The 21,997-nt window shown below is 38.8% G+C and overlaps 1 protein-coding gene across 1 annotated transcript in view; it reads left to right on the top strand.

Annotated features, from left to right (window-relative positions):
* The window catches only part of RAD18 (RAD18 E3 ubiquitin protein ligase), a 165,182-nt gene that overhangs the window by 112,332 nt on the left and 30,853 nt on the right, over positions 1-21,997 (top strand). The window contains exon 12 of the mRNA XM_042454697.1: positions 19,080-19,142. Within this exon, the coding sequence (XP_042310631.1) occupies positions 19,080-19,142 (63 nt within the window). The remainder of the gene's footprint in view (positions 1-19,079; positions 19,143-21,997) is intronic.

The following is a 21,997-nucleotide window of genomic DNA, read 5'->3' as shown; positions in this document are numbered from 1 at the left end:
TGGATTAGAGCTACAGTACTCTTCTACTACAGACCATTTTCTGAAATCTGCATGAAGTAATGCTCTGTTGTGTTGGTGAATGGTTGTCTTGTTGAAAAACAAAATTCCCTTTCACCTTTTGTCCTCTGTTATAATAATGAATTAGCTGTAGAGTGGGTTAAAATGACTCTGGTTTTAAAGCTTATATGTATTACTTATTAATGGGCAGTGGAATTCATAGAGGCATGACATGTAGGTGCTTTATATAGAGAGGATTATTTTGCCATTATTAATCATTTGCTGAGAGCTGATGTCTCATTCTTCTCTAGCAATCTTATTCTAGAAGAAGGATGCTCTGGATACTGGAGACTCACTTGAAAACGTTTATGGATGTCTTCTTCCTTGACTAGCACCAAGCTCTTTTCTCCTTCCAAATCCTCACAGATAAACAGTTCCTCTGTTACTTGATTGCCTAGAGGGAAGGGTTATCAGAATGAGTTATGGAATCAGGAAGGAAAGGAAGACTTGTGACTTGGCAGGACTGAATAGTTTTTATGCTGTTTTTAGAAACTTGCTTTAAGTGGTAGATTTATGAAGATAATGTTTATCCTGCTTATTTATCAGTGTGTTTCTCATATGTTGTAAGCCTTTCTGAGGCAGCATGGCAAAATATACATTGCTTAATTTGAAAAAACAGGAAGTTACTGTAAATACCAAGAGAAATTACAAGTGTATAATATTACCCTTGAATGCTTATCAACAGTCTTATTGGTTTGCATTGCTGCATCAAGCCACAATGAGCCTTAACATTCTAGAATGCACAGCAGCAGGACTTTTAACCTATCCATTGCTGTTTAAAAGATTTATTTTTTAAAAAGAAAAATGTAATTGGAAATAGGATTTCAAAGGTTTGATAATGATTAGTTCCTGCAGCTAAAGGAAAATTGAGTTGTACTGCCTCCTGACATTCAAGATATTGAAAAATGTTCAGAGCCATTCCTCCTTTTATGGATTGATAAAATTCTTAAGAAGCATTAGATGGCACAAACATTTATGTTTCTTCAGCTATCTTGTTAACTTTGGATCATCATTTTTTAACATATATAAGATATGGGGAAGTGAGTTCATGCTAGGAAATAAAAAAACAAGAAAAAGATGTTATTTTTTTTCTTTTATTCAATGGAAAATATCTATTAGAGGAAGAAACCTGAAGTATTTATTAGTAGTATTGAAATGGCAATGAAATTAATCTAGAAGAGTCTGTTTTACAGTAATGAAGCTTGACTTACATCTTATATTCTTCTTTGTGGGTTCAAAAATCAATCACACTTCCGCCGCCCCAAAGCACCAGTGACACACCAATACGTGCCGCGTCTGATGGGCATGCTGCAGCAGTACCACCCTCGTCACATGTGAGGGCTGCCGGGTGTGTGGGCGCTCCGCCCACCAAGCAGCCCTTGCATGTGATGAGGGCACTGCAAAGGCCCGTCTGTTCTGGGCCTAGGTAATACATAGTACAGCTTGATTATTACAAATGACCAAAGGACAATCCAAGTATACTGATAATAAACTGAATCTAACATTTTGGCATTGGTCTTCACTAGCCTTATGGGATTTTCTTCATTTCATTTAGAGTAATTATATCCAACTCTTCCGCCACAAAGGCTCTCAGAGCAGCCTAAAAATTGTTAATTAGATAGTTCCTGCCCTCAAGCTTACAGTCAAAGACATGACACATGCCAAGGACATGATACAAAAGGAGAAGGGAATGGGATCAAGTCCAGCAGATACTACTGGATCTTCTCTCCCTCTGAGGCCAGGGCAATGGCAATTGGAATGGAGGGGGGGTCCTTCTTCTCTTTTGGGGCTGGACATGGTGGAACTGTGCCTGTTTCTTTTTTTCCTTTGAGGCCATGACGATGGCTGTTGGCATGGAGGGATGGTCTTTCATCTGCCTCCTTTCCCCATACTGAACATTTTCCCACAATGCCCCAAATCTTGCTCTGTTTCCCTATTCTTCAGAGCAAATTTTGTAGTTGCCTGAAGGGCTATGGATGGGACTTGGAATGAGGATGGGTGGGCGAGAACATTTGCCCTCATTAGGTTCTGTTGACAGAAACATTCCCACCATGGGACAATACCCTTGAGGGAAAATGGCTATCATTTTTATAAATGGGTTTAAGATATTAGTCTATATTTATTGATTATATTATGCCTTCTGCCTGAAATTGGGATTTAAGGCAGCTCACAAAAAATATAAAAAACAGAAGTAAAAAAATACATAAAGATGGCTAAACAAGACTACTTTAAATCATTGATCTGCGCCAACGAGAGGCGCCCGCAGCGCTTGTTCTCCTGTTTCAACACACTGTTAAAACCCTCTCCTCCCTCCGTCTCTCCATTATTTTCTCCCTCCGACTTCGCCAATTACTTCATTACAAAGATCACTACCATTCGTTCTGAGTTAACTCCTCATGATTGGCTCCCACCATTAATCTCCTTGCCCCTCCTACTAATAAACTCTCTGTGTTTCCTCCTGTTTCTTTGGAAGAACTCTCTTCGCTGCTGAACTCATCAAAACCCACCACCTGCTCTCTTGACCCACTTCCTTCTCGTCTTCTAATCTCTACAGCCCCCTCTTTGTTACCCTCCCTCCTCTATATCTTTAATCTCTCTCTCTCTCTTCGGGTTCCTTCCCCTCAGTCTTCAAACATGCCTTAGTTTCCCTTATCCTGAAAAAACCCTCTCTCGACCCCTCTTCCTTGGCTAGCTATCGTCCAATCTCTCTTCTTCCTTTTCTCTCTAAGGTGTTGGAACGAGTTGTCTAGTCACGCTGTCTTGAGTTTCTTGAAACCAACTCCATTCTGGATCCCTTCCAGTCTGGTTTTCGCCCACGGCACTCCACAGAGACGACCCTTACTAAGATCTCAAATGATCTTTTGCGGGCCAAGGCGAATGGCCTTTATTCTATCCTTGTCCTACTCGATCTGTCTGTGGCCTTCGACACCGTGGACCACTGTCTCCTAATAGATGTACTCTCTGACCTTGGTTTCTCGGGCCTTGTTTTCGATTGGTTCACATCTTACTTGTCAGATTGATCTTTTTCAGTGGTCTCGGGTGGTCAGACCTCGTCTTCTGTCCCCTTATCTGTTGGAGTTCCTCAGGGCTCTGTTTTGGGTCCCCTTCTGTTCTCTTTATACACACTCTCCCTTGGCAAACTTATCAGTTCTTTTGGTTTCTCCTACCATCTGTACACCAATGATACCCAACTGTACCTTTCCACCCCTAATCTTTCGCCAGAGCTAGAGCAGCAAGTGTCATCCTGTTTAACAGCTGTCTCCCACTGGATGCACTATTGGCGTCTGAAGCTCAATATGTCCAAGACCGAGCTTCTTGTTTTCCCTCCTAAGCCCACCCTTCACTACTCCTTTTCTATTTCTGTCAATAACGTCTCTATCCAGCCAGTCCAGGAAGCCCGCAGTCTTGGTTCATCTTTGACTCCTCTTTGTCATTTATCCCTCAGATCCAGCCAAAGTCTGCAGATTTTTTCTCTATAATATCGCCAAAATCCGTCCATATCTCTCAGCTTCTACCGCAAAGACACTGGTCCATGCCCTAGTGGTCTCACGACTAGACTACTGTAACCTCCTCTTGGCAGGGCTTCCCCTCTCTCATCTCCACCCATTAATTTCTGTTCAGCATTCAGCTGCACGCATTATTTCACTCGCTCGCCGTTATGATCATGTCTCCCCTCTGTTGTCCTCCCTTCACTGGCTCCCTTTTCCTTTCTGCATCAGGTACAAACTTTTGCTACTCACCTTTAAAGCCCTGCATGGGCTGGCCCCTCTTTATTTAACCGATCTTCTCTCTCCCTACATCCCTACTCGCACTCTCCGCTCTGGTAGCCAAAGTCTCCTCTCTCAACCCAGGATCTTCTCTGCCCCATCCCGGATCCATCCCTTCTCTCTTGCTGACCCTCATTCCTGGAACCTTCTTCCTCTGCATGCATGGCTCATCACTTCCCTAACCAGCTTTAAGGCTGAGCTGAAAACCATATTGTTTAGGGAAGCGTTCTCAGGGAATTTGTGATTGTCATCTGGCTGTCTGACAATATTTGATGTGATGTGATTTGTTTGATATTTGATGTTTTTAATTTGTTTTTTCTTTTCTATATGGTAATTTTATCTATTCCTCTTTTAATTGTTATTACCTTAGAATGTACGCCTTGGGCAGGCTTTTATATACTCTTTAATTTTACCAACTTTGTACAGCGCTGTGTATAATTACAGCGCTTTAGAAATAAAGTTTAATAATAATAATAATAATAATAATAATAATGAAATGCAATAAACACTCTCTGCAGAATGAAAATCCGTTTAAAAGCTAAAGGTTATAAAACACACTGTGAAAAGTTCCTAAAAGTAGGTCAGCGTAGAAAAGCTTTCAATGTATTTGTTTGCCTCTGCAGACGAAAAATAAATGTAGATCTTTTCTAACCCCATCTAGATGTACCATGGATTCCTAGCCTAACCTGGATGTTTTGTTGTTGTGTACCTCCAAGTCATTTTTTTACTTATGGCAATCCTAAGGGGAATCTATCTTAGGGTGTTCTTGGGAAGTTTTTTCAGAGGGGGTTTGCCATTTCCATCCCCTGAGGCCTAGAGCGTCACTTGTCCAAGGTCACCCAGTGGGTTTTTATGCCTGAGAGAGAAATTTCGTGGCCTCTTCAAATGTTATGGCATGGGAGAATCAATAATGAATGCTAACCTCTGGTCTATCATACATAATCAAGCACTTGCAAGTCAAGGAATTGATTCTTGGCCTAGCAAATCCACCTGAGCATTGGAGCCAGGTGAAGTATAGGGAGATTTTGCTCACTGGCACATCATGAGTCACAGGTGCACTTGTAGCCATTTTATTTCAGGTCCCACTTATCCAGAATACAGGGATACTCCAAGTCTGTGTTCTTAAAAGCTGTGGGTAGAGTGTTACTTGAATCCTGGGAAGTCTGTGTTAGACCCTAGTCCCATTAACTCCCTGATTATTTCAGTTTCCCCATCTGCAGAATGCAAATGATAAACGATTTGTCTCCACATTGGAGAGAGCATGCTGATTATTGTGAAACTATTTTGCAAATTAAATTTAAAAAGTGCTTTAAGTGTTTTAAAGCAGCTAGCATTCAAATCCTTGGTTATTGAATCGGACTTTTGTAAATAATCCATTAGTTTATAAATTGTATTCTAAAATATATCCAGATTCTTGCAGCTGTCAAAATCATGGATCACTGTTCTTACCTATCTATTTGAGATTTTTATTTAAGGATGCATGTTTTTAACGCTTGCCTCTCCTGTGCTAATGAGATCTCCTTGAAATGCTCCAGTTGTGTCCAGATTAGTTTTCCAGTCTTGGATCTTGGTCATGGCAGAAACTAGCAGAGGCATTTTAAAAAAAAGTTGTATGAATCCAGCTAGTCATAAATTGCAGCACTCCTGGGTGTGTCAGTAGTGCTATTAAACAGATTTATCTGTGTAGGTTGCTGCCAGGGTCAGGAGCAAAGCGATAAGGAGCTTTCCTTTGAAGGGAGAAGGCAATGAGAAACTATTCTAAGCACAAACACATTTTGCTAGACTTTCTGCTAGAGGCAGGAATTAATGGCAGGAGGACAAAAATAAAACAAGTGTAGAGGTAAATGTTGTGACTGCTTCAAGAAACACCTACAGGAAATCTAGCAAGTGATAGAAGTTCTACTTACCTTTACCTGATTCCTTTGAATGTATCTTGTTTCTCAAATTTCCACATGTTTAAGTGGAGCTCAGGTTTGCATTTTTTTCCCCTACAAAAACCAAAAGTGGAGGGGAGACTGAAGCAATTGCTGTGTTTTCCCTAGCTTTAGAACTTTTTTTTCCTGATCAGTGGGACAAAGCTAAAACACTGGAACGAGTGTATTACAACTCCCCACTTCTAGCACTCTTAATTTTACCATAATAGGCAATCTGTTTGGAGTGTGCAGCCTACATAGATGGTTCCTCCTATCAGCTCTATAAAATCGGGTTGGTAAAATAGGGCAGCATGGGCTGAGGAAAATTGTGTGTGCTGGGTGCATGCATGCATGCACACCCAAATGCACATGTACCCATTTTATTTACATACCCGCATACCCCCCACACACAAACACTTAGGAATCAGGTGTGCTATTTTTACACTAGAATTTTAAATACAAATGTTACAAAGTTCCTCTTCAGTTCTGTTTATTTTTCAGAATTGGTTGAAATGTTAAGAAAAAGTACTTGGTACAGTTTGTCTGAGACTGTGTCATTTCATAATGTAGGCACTATGCTTCTTATGTGCTAGATTCTCCTTGGAGGTGTTAGCTCAGGATAATCATGGCTGTCCTTCTCTATACTTAATATATTAACAGTCTGAAATTTGTGAGCATCGTTTCCAGGGAATCATTCTAATATGAGATCCCATACCTGCTTTCCAAAGTGTTGCACTACCAGAAACAAATGCTTCATTTGACATTCAGATAATAATTATGTATTGTACAGTGCAATTAAGAGGATAAATGAGCTGAAGAAGTGTTTCTCTCCACTTTAAGTCAGCCTCAGTCCTTTCTATTTTTAAAAAATATTTAGGGTAGTTTCTGGAAGAATTTAGTGAGAATTTAGTGACAGTGTCCTATCTATTAGAAGTTAATACTTTTTGGACTATTATAGAACATATGAATAGCCTTGTTTAGAAGTTTATACTGCCATCCTACAATGATCTAATTATTAAGAGTTATCCAATGCTATTAGTGCTGTTAGCCTAATTCTCTAGGTTTTTTTTTCTTTTTCTGAGCTCATGGTGGTCCATGCCATAACTTTTGTATGTTTAATACAATTTTGTATTGTTTTAGCAATAAGATTATAATTGTTTTTAAATTTTTATTGTTAAGTTTTTAACTGATTTTATCTGTGAGCTGTGTTGGGTCCCTTTCTGGGAGAAAGGTGGCATATGCATTAAAAATAAATAAAAAATATCTCCTGGATAGTTTCCTCATCACACTAGATTTTGCATGCACAGTCAGACATTGGCTAGATGGATCTTTGCTTCACTCTAAATGATGGATGGGTCAGCCTGAAGACATAATCTAAAGTGCATTACTAACAACCATATCACACTAGTTTTTTAGGCATTTATTAAATGAAATTGAATCTATTCCCAAATGTATTCTAAAGGCAGCCAGACATCTTCCACCTTCCCAAAAGCATACTGTTTATTTACTGTATAACTAAATACATATAGCCACATTGGATTTAATGGCATTGGTACGTTGGTAGAAAGGGCTTTACATTTTTCAGTTAACATCAGTGGGCTCAACAATTTAATCTCTTTACGTTACAGGTGGGTGTGGGTATATTAAACAATATACAGTATGTTGCTGTTATATTAGCTGTTAGGGTTAAAAAGCAAAGGATTGATGAAAAAATTGGTTGACACTGTGACTAGATAGTGGCACAATTCGTTACTGGCATCTTCAAAATTAGAGTTTTGGGAATTTTAAGTTGCTTTTGTGAATTTTGCATTTGGCAAATGGGTGGATTCATAGACCAACATACCTGCAAAGCACCAGTTGCATCCTCACCCCAATAACATGTACTGTATGCTGTTTGTTCAGCCTTCATTTTTGGCTTTCCTGCTGTATAATACTCATTCCCAACTCTCTGGTGTCAAAGACAATCTAGATTCCTTTGAATTACCTTGAACAAAAGCTGTAGTACATGAATTTACCCCTGTAGGATTATCCCCATCCTACCTACCTACCTGCTGTTTGTGGATCTTGATGATGCCAAATCTATGGTCAAACAGAGACTTTAGGATATTGACCTTCAAGATCGTCAAGGAGCAGCACATAGACCTTGTTCTCTCCACTCACTGGGTCCACCATGCCTTCTTTATAAAGAAGGAATGCCCTATCCAGATTGGTTAACTTATCCCCCCCAAAAGGAGGCTTTCTCCTTGGCAAGGTTCAGTGCTCTTCTTTCTAATGTATTAGTTGAAAGATACAATAAAACTCCATTAAACAATTGATACACCCTCTGTAACAATATTGAAGTTGAATCTATCTTACATGTATTCTTTTATTGTGGTTATTAGCAAGGAGCTAGCAAAGGCTTAATATTTCCCAGTTATGCAGATTTTTCCAGTCTGCTTCCCTCAGTCTTTTATTTTTGCTCAAAGATTCCAACAAAATGTTTCCAGACCAAGTTGTTGCATGCCTTCAAGACATTTCTGACTTATGGCAACCGTATCTGGGGTTTTCTGAGCATCATTTGGTGAGAGCAGGTTTGACTTTTCATCCTTCTGAAGCTGAGAGAGTGTGATTTGCCTAAAGTCACCCAGTGAATTTCCATGGCTGAGCAAAGATTTGAACCCTGGTCTCCAGAGTGGAGTTCAGTGCTCAAACCATGACAGATGCTGGCTATCTACAGAACAAGTAGCTATGTTTTTTTTTTTAAATTGGCAGTTCTTACTAGGTCATCTATAATAGAACATGTTAACTATATTTAATGCATAACTGAATCTTTTAAATATTTAGATATTTTATTGGGTACTGTATGCTTTTCTATTTAATGTGTCTTTTAATCTGAGGAATAATGATCTACTCACATAAAATGCAAATAAAAAAACTGTATTGAATCATTCAGCCTTCAAACATTGTTTGGATTGTTTAAGAGAGAGTGGCATATGTTGAAATTAAATCCTGCCAAAATGTTTCTAAAAATACGCTTTAGAGAGTATCTAGAGTATAGCATTCTCACTTGTTATATGACTTTTGAAAAGTAACCTTGCTATTCAATTGTTGCAAATAAGTAACTAGTTGCAGGTAATTTAATTCTCATTTAATTATTTCTCCATCTTTGGAAGGGTATGGAAATGTGAAAACTAGAGGCAGAAAGAGTAAGTTAAACAGGGTAAATAGAATAATCACAGTTTATCTGGCAGTACAGTCATACAGTATGTTCAGGGATGAGCTAGTTTTTGTTCAGCTTGTTCATATTGGAATCTTTCTTGGAAGTTCTTAATTGAAGGATGGTCAGAAACAAAGAGTTCTGGGAGTGTCCTTGTTCATATTAAATTTATAACCAACAGCTTGGAGATGCATGCATCTGAACAAGGCACCTGGAAATATTTGCTGTTATCCACCCAGTATAACCAGCCTATTACTTTTAAATGAGCTGGCATATCCAGAAGAGCTTTGGTCTGAAGCCAAGGACATAATAAAATAAGAATGCAGACAGACACTTTAAAGGAAAGAATAGAAGCAATACAAAAAGGAGATAGGAACAAGCTAAAAACCATGAGTGCAACAGTACAATGGCTAGTGCTTAAAGATAAAGAAAACTACTTCAATGAGCAGTGCACAGAAATAGAAGAAAACAACAAAAAGGGGAGAACAAGAGACATATTCCACAAGATCAGGGAAACCAAAGGAAAGTTCAAACCAAGGACTGGGACACTCTATGACAATAAAAATAACACACTTCAAGACTGGGAAGGAATAAAAGATGATGGATACACAGAAGAGCTATATGAAAGATGACAGAATTAAGGACACATATTTGAAGATGTCTGAATTAAAAGCAACTAAAAAGCACAATAATATGTGCAATGCAGTACCCACCAAGAAAAAAAAACTCTTCCTGAGCAGCCAGTCAAAACCCCACCAGAATAAAAAGATCTTTGTCTGGTGGCAGAGAAAACAGAAGGGGAACCAGTCTGGTCTCCCATGGAAAGGAGTTCTACAGCCTGGAAGCAGCCACTGAGGAAGTCAGGTTTTCACCATACCTTCCCTTGAGGGTGATGGGAGTGAAAGAAAGACTGAAAAGGCTTCACATTCAGCTTACATGGCAGAATATGATCCTTCAGACATCCTGGCCAAAATAATATAAAATAAGAAATAATCTCATTACTGTTCAAGCATGTCTTGCTGGAATGACTATGTTGCAAGCCTTACTTTACCCTGATTCTGTTCTGTTCTGAGCTTAGCCTCAATTTCATGTGACAGAGTTGATCTACAACCTTTATTAGACTTCCTTAGTTCTGCTCTATAGGCTGTCTGTCCCCTCTTTGAGACTGTTTGAATTATTGCAAACAAGTTGCTGCATTTGCCTCAAGAGTAGAATCTGGTACAGTGTTGTCTAGCTGCTGCTGCACCATAAACATCTGCGTGCCTTTTCTTGAAAAGTCTAATGGAAATATCCAGGGCAGACATTTATCTCACCTTGTCAGAGAGATTGGTAGGGCAGTGGTGATCATTAATTAATGTTGATTTAAAAGGTTGGTTTTGGGCCAGATCATGGAATTTACAGAATGTGGCATGGAGGTTGTTACTGTTGAACTAGAGCGAAAAGCACATTTAGTCAGTGGCCCCTTTTAAAGCTTCCTTTCTCCAGCCTGAACTTTCCTCCCACTTTGACTGCTTAGTACAGCAATATGTAGATAGCTATAAAGCTAGGTAGTGGATTAAGAGTGGAGAATACTTAATTAATTTCTTTTTTGAGGATTTCTGCACATATGCAGAGGATGGGAGAAAGATGGGATATAAATAAAGAAATTCAGCACAACTGAATCACTGCATCCCTGCTTCTTGTCAAGAAGTGTGTTCTGCCAGGATTAGTAGTAAACAATACATTTTCCATGCAGGAGCCAGGGGTTCCAAATATAGTTTGTGGCATCTGCACTTTTAGTGATCAAGTATCTAACAAGCCCAATCCTCTATAGATCCATGTTATTTTAACTGTTAAAAGAGTGTGGGGTGAAGGAGGAAGAGGAAGGATGTGAGTAGAAAGCAGAATGGAAAGGTCAGGAGAGAGGAGAGGGAGAAACCAAGAGAGAAAGAAATAGGGGATTTGTTAGAAGAACTTTTCACTTATGTATATGTTCATGTTTTTATAAGTCTAGAATTATTATTATTATTATTATTATTATTATTATTATTATTAACCTTTATTTATGAAGCGCTGTAAATTTACACAGCGCTGTACATACAATCTTTTTAATTAGATGGTTCCCTGCCCTTGGCAATTTTGTACAAAAAGCATCTACAAGCCCTGGCTGTGGTCTGGATCTGAGGGATACACGACAGAGAAGAATCAAAGATAAAACCAAGACTGTGGGCTTGCTGGCCTGGTTGAACAGAAATGTTGTCCACAGTGACAGAAAAGGAGTGTTGAAGGGTGGGCTTAGGGGGAAAGACAAGAAGCTCCGTCTTGGACATGTTGAGCTTCAAACGCCGATGGCGCATCCACTGTGAGACAGCTGTGAGACAAGATGAAACTTGCTGTTCAAGCCTTGGAGAAAGGTCAGGGGTGGAAAGATATAACTGGGTGTCATCGGCATACAGATGGTAGGAAAACCAAAAGAGCTAATGAGTTTTCCTAAGGACAGTGTGTAGAGAGAAAACAGAAGGGGACCCAGAACAGAGCCCTGGGGAACTCCAACAGATAAGGGAACAGGAGAAGAAGTCTGACCTCCTGCAACCACTGCAAAAGATCTGTCTGACAAATAAGATCTAAACCAGTCAAGAACAGAGTCTGAGAACCCAAGGTCAGAGAGTATGTCAATTAGAAGACAGTGATCAATGGTGTCAAAGGCTGCAGACAAATCGAGAAGGATGAGAACAGAGTAAAGGCCATTAGCCTTGGCCTGTAAAAGGTCATTCGAGATCTTAGTGAGAGCTGTCTCTGTAGAATGCCTTGGGCGGAAACCAGACTGAAAGGGATCGAGGATGGAGTTGGCTTCAAGAAACTCAAGACAGTGCGAATAAACAACCCGTTCCAAAACCTTAGAAAGAGAGGGAAGAAGAGAAATTGGACAATAGCTAGACAAAGAGGAGGGGTCAAGAGAAGGTTTTTTCAGAATTGGGGAAATGAGAGCATGTTTGAAGTCCGAAGGGAAGGAGCCTGTAGAGAGAGAGAGAGATTGAAGATATGGAGAAGCGAGGGCAGAAAAGAGGGAGCTATGGAAATTAGAAGACGAGTAGGAATTGGATCAAGAGAACAGGTTGCAGGTTTGGAAGAGTTCAGAAGTGTAGAGAGTTCATCCAAAGAGGCAGGAGGAAACACAGAAGATTTGTTAGGCGAGGGCGATAGAAGATTAAGAGCAGAAGAAGAATCAGGGGGGACTATCTCAGAGCGAATAGTGGTAATCTTAGAGATGAAATAATTAGCAAAGTCATTAGGAGAGATTGATGAAGAGACAGGAGGAGAGGGAGGTTTAAGCAAAGTGTTGAAGGTGGAGAACAATCACTGCGGGCACCTCTCATTGGCAGAGATCAATGATTTGTAATAATTCTGTTTAGCCATAGAGAGGGCGCGTGAGAAGGAAGAAAGAACAAATTTGAAATGGATAAAATCAGCCCACTGTTTGGACTTTCTCCAAAGACGTTTGGCCACTCTAGAGCAGGACTGGAGAAACTTAATGATGGGGGTAAGCCAGGGCTGAGGCCTAGTCTTAGAGGAAGAAGTGCGTACAGAGACAGGGGCAAAATGGTCAAGAGTCGAGGAGAGAGTGGAGTTAAATAAAGACATTGCTGAATCAGCAGAATCCCCGAGATTTAGGGAAGAGAGAGATGAATCCAGGGTCAGTCCAAAAATATGACCACAAAAACCTGTGTCGACTTACCTACAGGTTTAATGTAATTAATGTACTTTAACTCTTCTAAAAAAAGGACTCTTCTCAAAAAAGGAACCATCACCTTCTCTGTGTCAAATTATGAAAGCTTAGTCCATCCCAAAAGAACCTAAAAGAAGCACTGATCCCCTATCCTGTCTCCTCTGTGGTGCCACTTCTGGTCTTTTTGAATACCAGGTCTCTCCGAATACAGTAATCCTATAATATATATTATACCAGTTTTTCTTAAGTTATTTGATGTGGAGGACCAGTCTTTTTCACCCGAGTGTGCCCAATATCAGTACCATATTTGTGCCAGTTGGATACATTTGTTTCTTCCTTTCCTGCAAGTTCTTCAAGGACTGGCAGCTAATGGCTTGTGGACTGATCCACTTTGTAAAAATTATGGACAGTTCTTCACTAGAGTTCACCATCCAGGTGTTGTTGGACTACAATTCCCAGCATTTCTTGTCATTGGCTAGGCTGACCAGGATTGATAGGAGTTGCAGTTCAGCAAGAGTGGAGATATGCACTTTGCTCCTTTTCACCGTCTAGATGAAAAGTCACAGTACACTACTTTCTTTAAGCAAATGCATAATTATATTTGTGTTCCAAAGCTTTTGGGGAGTTTAGGTGGAGAAGCATTTCATTTGAAGTGTTTGCTTGAAAGCTCGTGCCTGCCATTTTATATTTCTGATTTTTTTTTTGGTGGGGGGGCAAGGCATTCTGACTCTTCCACCAACATTCTACAGAACACCTGGATAGACCCTGATAACTTCAGTTGTTCTCAGTTTCCAGCTCCAGCCAGGAATTTCTGGGGAATAATTTTTTCCAATAGGTTGAAGAGTGGAATCAACAGAGAGCTTACAGTCAGACAGCTGTAGCAATGACAATGGCTGAGGCGTTTCTACCAGAACAGTTCCCTGTCTGCACCCTGAGTTGGTATGAGATCACCAATACTAGATTTGCATTGTGGTTTCCTGCAAGCTACTGTGTGTGTATGTGTGCCTTCAAGTGGCTTGTCAATTTATTATGACCCTATTACTTTCATGGGGGTTTTTTAGACAAAGACTGCTCAGAGGTAGTTTGGCCTTTTCTTCCTCTGATATAGTGCCTGCTATTCCTTGGTAGTCCAACAGCCAAATAAGGAGTGTAAATAGATTGCAAACTTATTTTTTTTATAAGTAATGCAGTGTGAAAGGTGTTTTATCATGCATCATTTACTTGCCTCAAAATATTCCTCATAAAGACTGATTCATGAGACCTCAAAATTTGGTTCTTGTCCTGCATTTTAATGTAGCAAGATTACATTCAGTATTTCACAGTGGGTATGTATTTGAAAGTGCTCTTACATTGAAGGAGCTGGCATTAATTGGACCAAGATAAATTCATGTTTGATGTGACATTCAGTATCAGCTTGTGAAGTTGCAGCTAGAAAGGACAGATGTACTCACCAGGCACAATTCACAAGTCACTTCATGCAATACAAAAATTAATTTGTCTCCTGGTGATTTTATACACGTCCAAAACTAACATGAAAATTCCCCTTGGAATACAACTAGAAAATATTACTCCAAAATTCTTCCATTGCTGCTCTTCATGTCAATGGACATTTTTCCTCTATATTACAATATATTCTGCATTCCTTTTGATAGCATAGACCAATCTTGACCTTAAAAATTGTGTGGTTTTTTTGGTTACCAGGTACTTGATTCAAATGCATTGCCAGAGAGCCTATCTTTGAAAAGGATGTCCAGCTAACTTTTCCTTTTGAGCAAGCTCTTGAGTTCTGAATCCCAATAAATGACTTGAAATCAGCTCCTGCTGTTTGTAGTTTTCTCTCCCATGTGGCTTTCTTGCATGTTGGATTCATCCCCTGCTATTCTTATTGCTCCCTTTTCACATTTTGCCCTCAGCGTGGAATGGAGCTCTCAGGTATTGATTTTCACTTCGTTTCTTAAGGATTACTCATTTAATGCTCTGAAGTGTTAGAACACATCAATGGTACTGACTTACTATTGAGACACAGAGCTAGTGCAAGACATTTTGTTGTCTGAGGCAAAGGACATGAAGCTTCTTACCTCCATTCCTTGTACAAAAAGCTGAGTGGATTGGGAGTTCATCCTTAGTACTGGCAATAGTATGGAGGCCTTTGCTACATGTCAGGGCAGCAGGTTAGAGAGTGAAGGATAAGCTGTGTGTCATACACAGTCTTGTATTCCATCAGACAAGAACAACTAGAGGACTGAGGAAGATCAGCTAGATGTCTGCTACTGTTGTCTCCCAGCCATTTGCCCAATGAGGTTGAAACATGAGGAAGCTGGTATTCTCTGATAGTAACTCTGCTATTTCCTATGTTCCTTCAGTGAAGCACTCAATGAGAGCAGTGATCCAGGAGCATTTGGAGGGTGTTTTTGCCAAATATTTTTCTACCTTTGTCCTTGACACCTCCTCCCCTATAGAACAGTGATTCTGAGTAATTCCCATATGGAAGGACAGAAATGTTGGCTGAGTGGTGAACACAGAAAAATAGGTGGATTTATGGGATATATGTCTTCTTAGAAGTTCATGATTTTAAGAGATGGCAGTAGCGATTTTGCTAATAAATATATAAAGGGATAATTTATGATGAACCTAACAGCCTTCATAGGTATATTGGTTAACCAAGTATATCTTTTTCTGGGCTTTATCTCTTTAACAGAAATGTCTATATCAGAAGCAGAAATAATGTGAAAGGAACTGGGATTGGTTCCTATACTGGAAAAAAAAGAAGAAGAAGAGCAGTTCAGTATGTTTCAGCAAAGTTTATATTAAAAAATTACAATATGCCCTTGTGAAATGAAACATCCATGTCAAATAAGCCTTGAATAATAATAATAAATAAAATTTTATTTGTAGCCCGCCTTTCCAGTGATCAAGGCGGGTAACAACATGTTAAAATGCAACAACAGCATTATACACAATAAAGCATCAAAATAAAATCACAAGTACACAATACAAGACAAATAGCACCAGCTAGCACTACAGTGCTACTGAGAGGGGAGAGGGGAGTACTTCGGGGGCATTAGGGGTATGCCTGCTGGAACAGGTGTGTTTTTAACCCCTTTTTAAATTGGTCCAGTGAGGTAGCCGAGCGAAGCTCGCCGGGAAGCGAGTTCCAGAGCCTAGGGGCCGAGATGGAGAAGGCCCTCTGATTAGTGATGGAATATCTCACTTCTGGAACTCTTAGTAATTGCTTCCCGGCAGACCTGAATTTGCGGGGCGGATTGTATGGAGAAAGGCAGTCCTCCAAGTACTCTTGGAGGGTACTTGGAATAAGTAAACAAAAATATTTTCAACCTAGTGACCATTTGAAAAGCTTCTTCCAAAAGCATCCTGGGCAATTTTTTCTTTCACCAGCCTGCACCTTTCTTATGATGTCCATTTTGGTTGTCAAACCTACAGATCTGTGATCTTAAGCAAACAAACAAACAACCTCAAAACACACACAGGGGAAAGATGGTAAGGCAGGCATAGCCCCTTTTGCATTTCATGCATGCTTAGTAAGGGATTCTGAAAGGAGCTGTTGTTTACCTTGTCTATTGTAGGCAGGTTCAGACAGCTACTGTAGATTTGGCTGGAGTAGAATTGTACTTTTCCCCACTTAGGCTTCATTGTAATGTTTACTGGGTTTTTCCACCACCAGCATCCTTCATCATGCTCCCAGGGATGATGATGCTAAATCCCTTCCAGCTAGATAGAAGATGACAAAGAAGGGAGGCTGGACAGGCATAAAAGGTCTTTCTAAAAAGGAACTTCTTTGTCAGAGGCTTAGTTAACGGAGGTATGCCTAACTTGTCTTCAATGGAGTGTTACCTCAGCATGCAAATATAGTTATTTCTAGGCTATTTCCTGATTGTATGGATTTTTCTATATACAGTAGATACAACACACTGATGTGGGTTTTATGAATAAAATAAATAAATAGCAAGTTTTACAATTTTGTCTTTACTGAAACATGAAACATATTAAAGGGCAGAAATCCCACCATATTACAGTGGACCCTTGTTATACGCTGGGTTTGGGTTCCAAGATCCCCCATGGATAACAAAATCTGTGGATGCTCAAGTCCCATTAAATATAATGACGTAGCAAAATAGTGTCCCTTATAAAAAATGGAAAATCAAGGTTTGATATTTGAAATTTATACTTTTTTTGAACATTTTCAAGCCATGGATGCTTGAATCCCTGTATAAAAAAATAAGTGTATAAAAAATCCATGTATAAGAAGGGCAGACTGTATAGTGTTAGCTTATTCCTACCCTCTACTCTTTGAATTGCTTCTGTAATTTTAAAATGATGCCTGTCCACACAGATTACTTTATCTATTCTCAACATTCTCATCTACAGAAACAAAGTAAAGTGCACCAAGATGAAGTATTACACTGAATAATTTCAGAGTTCTTCATCTTGCATGATAGAGGACAGAATGTTGATGGGACAAGTGTCGTTTAAAGTGGCATGGAATTGGCTGTACATCAAGAAAAAGAATTAATGAAATGCACTACTTTCCAGCTATATGTTTTGGATATGTGAAACATAAACCAAACCATAAATCCTTCTTAATTGAAAGCTTTGTTATCAGAGGCTGTTTGTATATGGTGAAGATGTAAACAATGGTATTATGTACAGCACTGAAGTACTGTTAATATTCTCATGGTGCAACTAGACACTTCATTAATTAATTTGAATTCATTCCTAGCTTGGCTTGTACCATTTTTTATTTCCCCAATTATATACTGAACATATTTCTTATTTTTAAAAGACATGATATGGCTCCTTTGAACTTCAGAAATGACTTTAACGAAATAGATTTTGCAGCAAGTTGCCTTAAATCAGAGTTGAAGAATACACAGGCAAGGCTGTTTTTGTGGCCCCTACTGTGTTGCTTTGTTGTGCTACTGCCACCACAAGGGTGCCGTTTTTTCAAAAAATAAATGGTAAATTCTTTTGGAAAAACCTCTGCTTCTCACTTATCATCCTTTCTCTATTCTTCTCACTTCAACCTTCTTTTTATAAATAAATGTTTATTCAAATTTACAACAATAAAATAAACATTATGTTCCCAGTCACACATTCTTCATAACATTAACATAATTTCCTTCTCTCTATAGCTCAAAGTATATTGTATTTTTTTAAAACAAAGTGCTTCTGATTTTACTAATAAATTCTTTTTCCTTTTTTCATTATACTTACATAATTACTACCTATATTACTTCTAGTACTTATAGGTTTTCTGGTTATTTTCTCTGCATGCAGTTGTACACAACTATCTATGTATCTTACCCTCCTTCTGTAGAGTTTTTCTATTTCCTTTACATCAGCTATTTTGCATGCATTTCAACATTTCTTATCCATCTGGGTTATTACTATCATAAAGTAAACGATTTGACATTACATAATTAAAGTATCCCATTCTTTTTTTAAATAAACTAGAACGTTGTTCCAATCTTTATATACTCTATAGCGAAATAGAATCGCTTCATCCTTCTTGTTCTTCCTCTTTCCTTCCAGTCTTCCTAGCTTTATTTTTCTTTTTCTTCTGTCAGCTACTATTACTATCTAATGGACAGCAGCAAATTCTGACATCCCCCACCATAAGTCCATAGTAAGTTTTCCATCCTTGCTTTAAATATTTTAACACATATATCATTGTACATATTTTGCCCTAGAATCCATTTCATTTGATACCACGGATTGAATAGCTTTTCTTAGAGCCATAGGCTGTCATAAATATGTTTGATTTTGTTTATTTCACTTTTGTGCCCCTCTCTCTCTCTCTCTCTCTCTGTGTGTGTGTGTGTGTGTGTATTGCAGCTTCACAGAGGGGTGTATCTTGTGTGCATCAAATGGTAAAATTGAATCCATTTCAATTCCAGGTTATAATACAATAAAATGTGGGAAAATCAAAAGGGGTGAATACTTCTGCAAGGCAATACTTTGTGACTAGTCATTTCCTCTCCCTCCTGAACTACAGAGCTTTCAAGTTGTTTCTCCCTCACATACAAGGTTTCACAATTTTATGTCTGTGAGGTAGGTTAGATTTAGAAGGAGGAACTTGTTCAAAATAACCCAGGCATCACTTGGGTGAATGGGGATTTGAACATGGTTCTGCCCAGTCATAGTCCAGCACTCCACAGTACTCTGGTTTGCATGCAAAGTGTGAATGATATGTTTCTGAATCTGACCAGGAAGAAACTGGCAGTGATTTCTTCCTCTCACCTGGATTGCCACCCTGTTTCTGCTGCTATGAAATCCATGTTGTAATAGTCTATAAACTCATAATTAAATTGTTGCTTTCAACTGACTGTTCCTTTCTGCCTGGAGTTTTGGGGTTTTGTTTGTTTGTTTGTTGGGCCTTGGAATGACTGACAATTTTTAACAAGTAGTATTTTACCTTTCAGCTCAAGTTCAGACATCATAAGAGATTTGGAAATCGCTGGGATGTGTTCAGGCTCATTGAATATGTAAGTGTAGTACAAAGGTAATGGTTTTCCATCTCACGAACATTGTCACTGATTCATTTTTGTTACTCAACTAGGAGGAAGCACAGCTATTATAATATGAAAAATGTCAAATATTGTGGCTTGGGCCAGAGAGGTGTTAGTGGAGGTCATCATATGGGTTTGTCTACCAGTTTATCACCTTTCTATCTGACTAGATAGTTCTATATTTCTTTAACGTTAAGAATGGGGGGGGGGGGAATACATGTGAATTACCGTATATACTCAACTATAAGTCAACCTCATGTATAAGTCGAGGACAGGTTTTGGGGGAAGGTTTAAATGCTTTAAAAATAATAATAAAAAGCATCATAAGCATCTTTTCCCTTATTTTTCCTTAAGGCATTCCTCAAGATTATTATTATTATTATTATTATTATTATTATTATTATAGCATTGTGCATTGCACTATTACTTCTGTCTGTAACAAAATATAAAACCAGTGTGCTATCTTTATTATGTACTAATTTTGGTGTGAAAATAATCATTGTAAGAGTACTGAGTTGTTTTACTTTGAATTATAGTCACTAATTCTGTGGTGGCAAGGGACCCCCATCCCTGATGGACCTCATACCTGTCTTAGAGCTCTTTGTTGATTTCTATCTAATACGACACGAAGAACAACTGCTCAGTCCTCTTGACTCAATCCCTAGGTGACAGGAACATGTGCCCCTCTAGCTGATGTTGGGCTGTAGTTTCAATCAACCCTAGCCATCATAGCTAGTGATGTGGGGTGATGGGAGTTTTAGTTGAATAGTATTTGTAGGTCCACTTCATTCATGCCTGTGGTAAGTCTTAATAAATATCTTATAAACTGTTTCATAAAGTGTATTATGAAAAGAGTTTGGTTTAAGCTTAGGGAATGGATGCAACTTAAATGTTTCAGATAAGAATTGACAGGCATGGTGGTGCAGATGACAGATATGATAAATTTTGATAGTATCAGTGACAGAGAAATAGCAGTGATCTTTGAAGCATTTGAATGAACTTAGATTATTTTCCCAATTATCACAAATCAGGAGTAGACAAGGTGGGCAGGTCTAAGGACCACTTTTCTCTTCTAGAGCCTTCCAAACTGCCAAAAATGCAACACTCCACAACTCACAAGGGGAAAAAAAGCCAAGAATGATCACTACTGCTTTTGAAAAAAAGCTAAATTTAAAAGATTACATTGTACAAGAGGTCCAAAGTTTGATGACCACTCCTACAGTCATCTAGAGAAGCAATTCCCCTCTCCTCCCAAAACATGCAGTTACAGCTGCAAACCTAACCTTAGTAAACTGCATGTGGTCACCGGGCTTTCTTTTTCCACCTCTGTCCTAAATGCCAAATATTAGGTTGTGATTGCTTCCTATTGCATTTCTTTTTGTTTTTTCCCTGGGAACAAATAGCATAAGAAAAAAACAAACAGGTTTCTAGTTGAGAATGAAATAAAACCACCATTGTGTGTATAGAATATTTGCTTGTCTGTGGCAATCATAGCTCTTTGGGATATTGCCCTCAATGTACATACCTCAACATTTGATGGAGTGTTTTTGCCAAGTTGCAGTGTTGAGTTCAAGTTGAAATTACAAATGTGAGCTTCCTAGAAGAAAAAAATAGAGGCTGACCATAATGTCTGAGGAAATTATAGTTGATACCTCGAAATTTGACAGGTGCTTTTGGTTGTCATCCAAGCTCAAGTGGTCAATTTCAGGTCAAAATACAAAGAAAAAAAAGGGGGGGGGGCTTCCTAGAAGGAGAAAGGAGCTTGTCATAACTTATTAGGACCACTGTGGTATTGGTTTCCACATTGTTGGTTGTCACTGCTGTTGTCATTCAAATTCTAGTGGCTAATTTCAAGATGTAGTTCCAAATAAAGAGCTTCCTAGGATGAAAAAAAAAGTGGATGCCGTAAGTTTTGTTAGGCTAGAAAACCAAAGACAGATCTCTGAGACACTGCTGCTGAGATTCCTGAGATTTAAAAAGGGGGAGAGTGATTATATACCATAGATCCCTTTCGGCGTATTAGGTAAGGACTTGGGTAGCAAGTAATTAAGTTTGAAGTTTTAAAGTTATAGAATTCACACCTCGAGCCAAATAGATTGGACTGGGACGTTATACATTACAATTCTGTTAGATTTGACTCCATCAACTTTTTTTTAAAACTATTTTCTCTATATAATTAGTGTCTGTGGGCTGTAATGGATCATTAAATGTGCCTCTCCATTTTTTCATTCCTCCCCATCTTTGTTGTTGTTTTGTATCTATTTTAGATAGGAAATTGTTCATTGAAGGGTGGCTTCATACCTGTTCTTGTAGGGCTTCAGGTACATAGAGGATGCTATAAATAATAAAGATGTATATTAAATTTAAGACTCTTATAATAGACCTGTTGCTAGCAACCAGAAAACATTTGCAATATCATGATGATCTACACTGATTTTGTATCAAAATTTCAGAGTCAACTACTTTATCTGAAAGAAACCAGGTGCCAGTGACTAAATCAGGGAGGGATGGTAATTGAATCTCATGACTACTTCATCATAGATCAACAGAGTATATAATTGGTAATGAAATCTCGCTCTTAGTAACTTGCTGAACACCTGGTTTTTCAAAGTGGAAGGCTTAGCTGTATATGGATATTGTGTTAGAGAAAATGCAGGATGTTTCACCACAAGTTCTGTTGTACTTGAATGTGGATCCTCCCTTTCCACAGATAATATAATATGAGGCTGTTGAGTTCTTATCAGCCAAAAGTAAAGGTTAAATGACATACTACCTGAAACGTGTAATGGAGGACCAGTGTAATGGGAGGTTTCCTAAAATTGTTGCTTAAC

The sequence above is a fragment of the Sceloporus undulatus genome, chromosome 2 (assembly GCF_019175285.1).
Source record: "Sceloporus undulatus isolate JIND9_A2432 ecotype Alabama chromosome 2, SceUnd_v1.1, whole genome shotgun sequence".
Classification (NCBI taxonomy): domain Eukaryota; kingdom Metazoa; phylum Chordata; class Lepidosauria; order Squamata; family Phrynosomatidae; genus Sceloporus; species Sceloporus undulatus.
The sequence above is the reverse complement of the archived record's forward strand: the minus strand, read 5'-3'. Positions and strand labels throughout refer to the sequence as shown.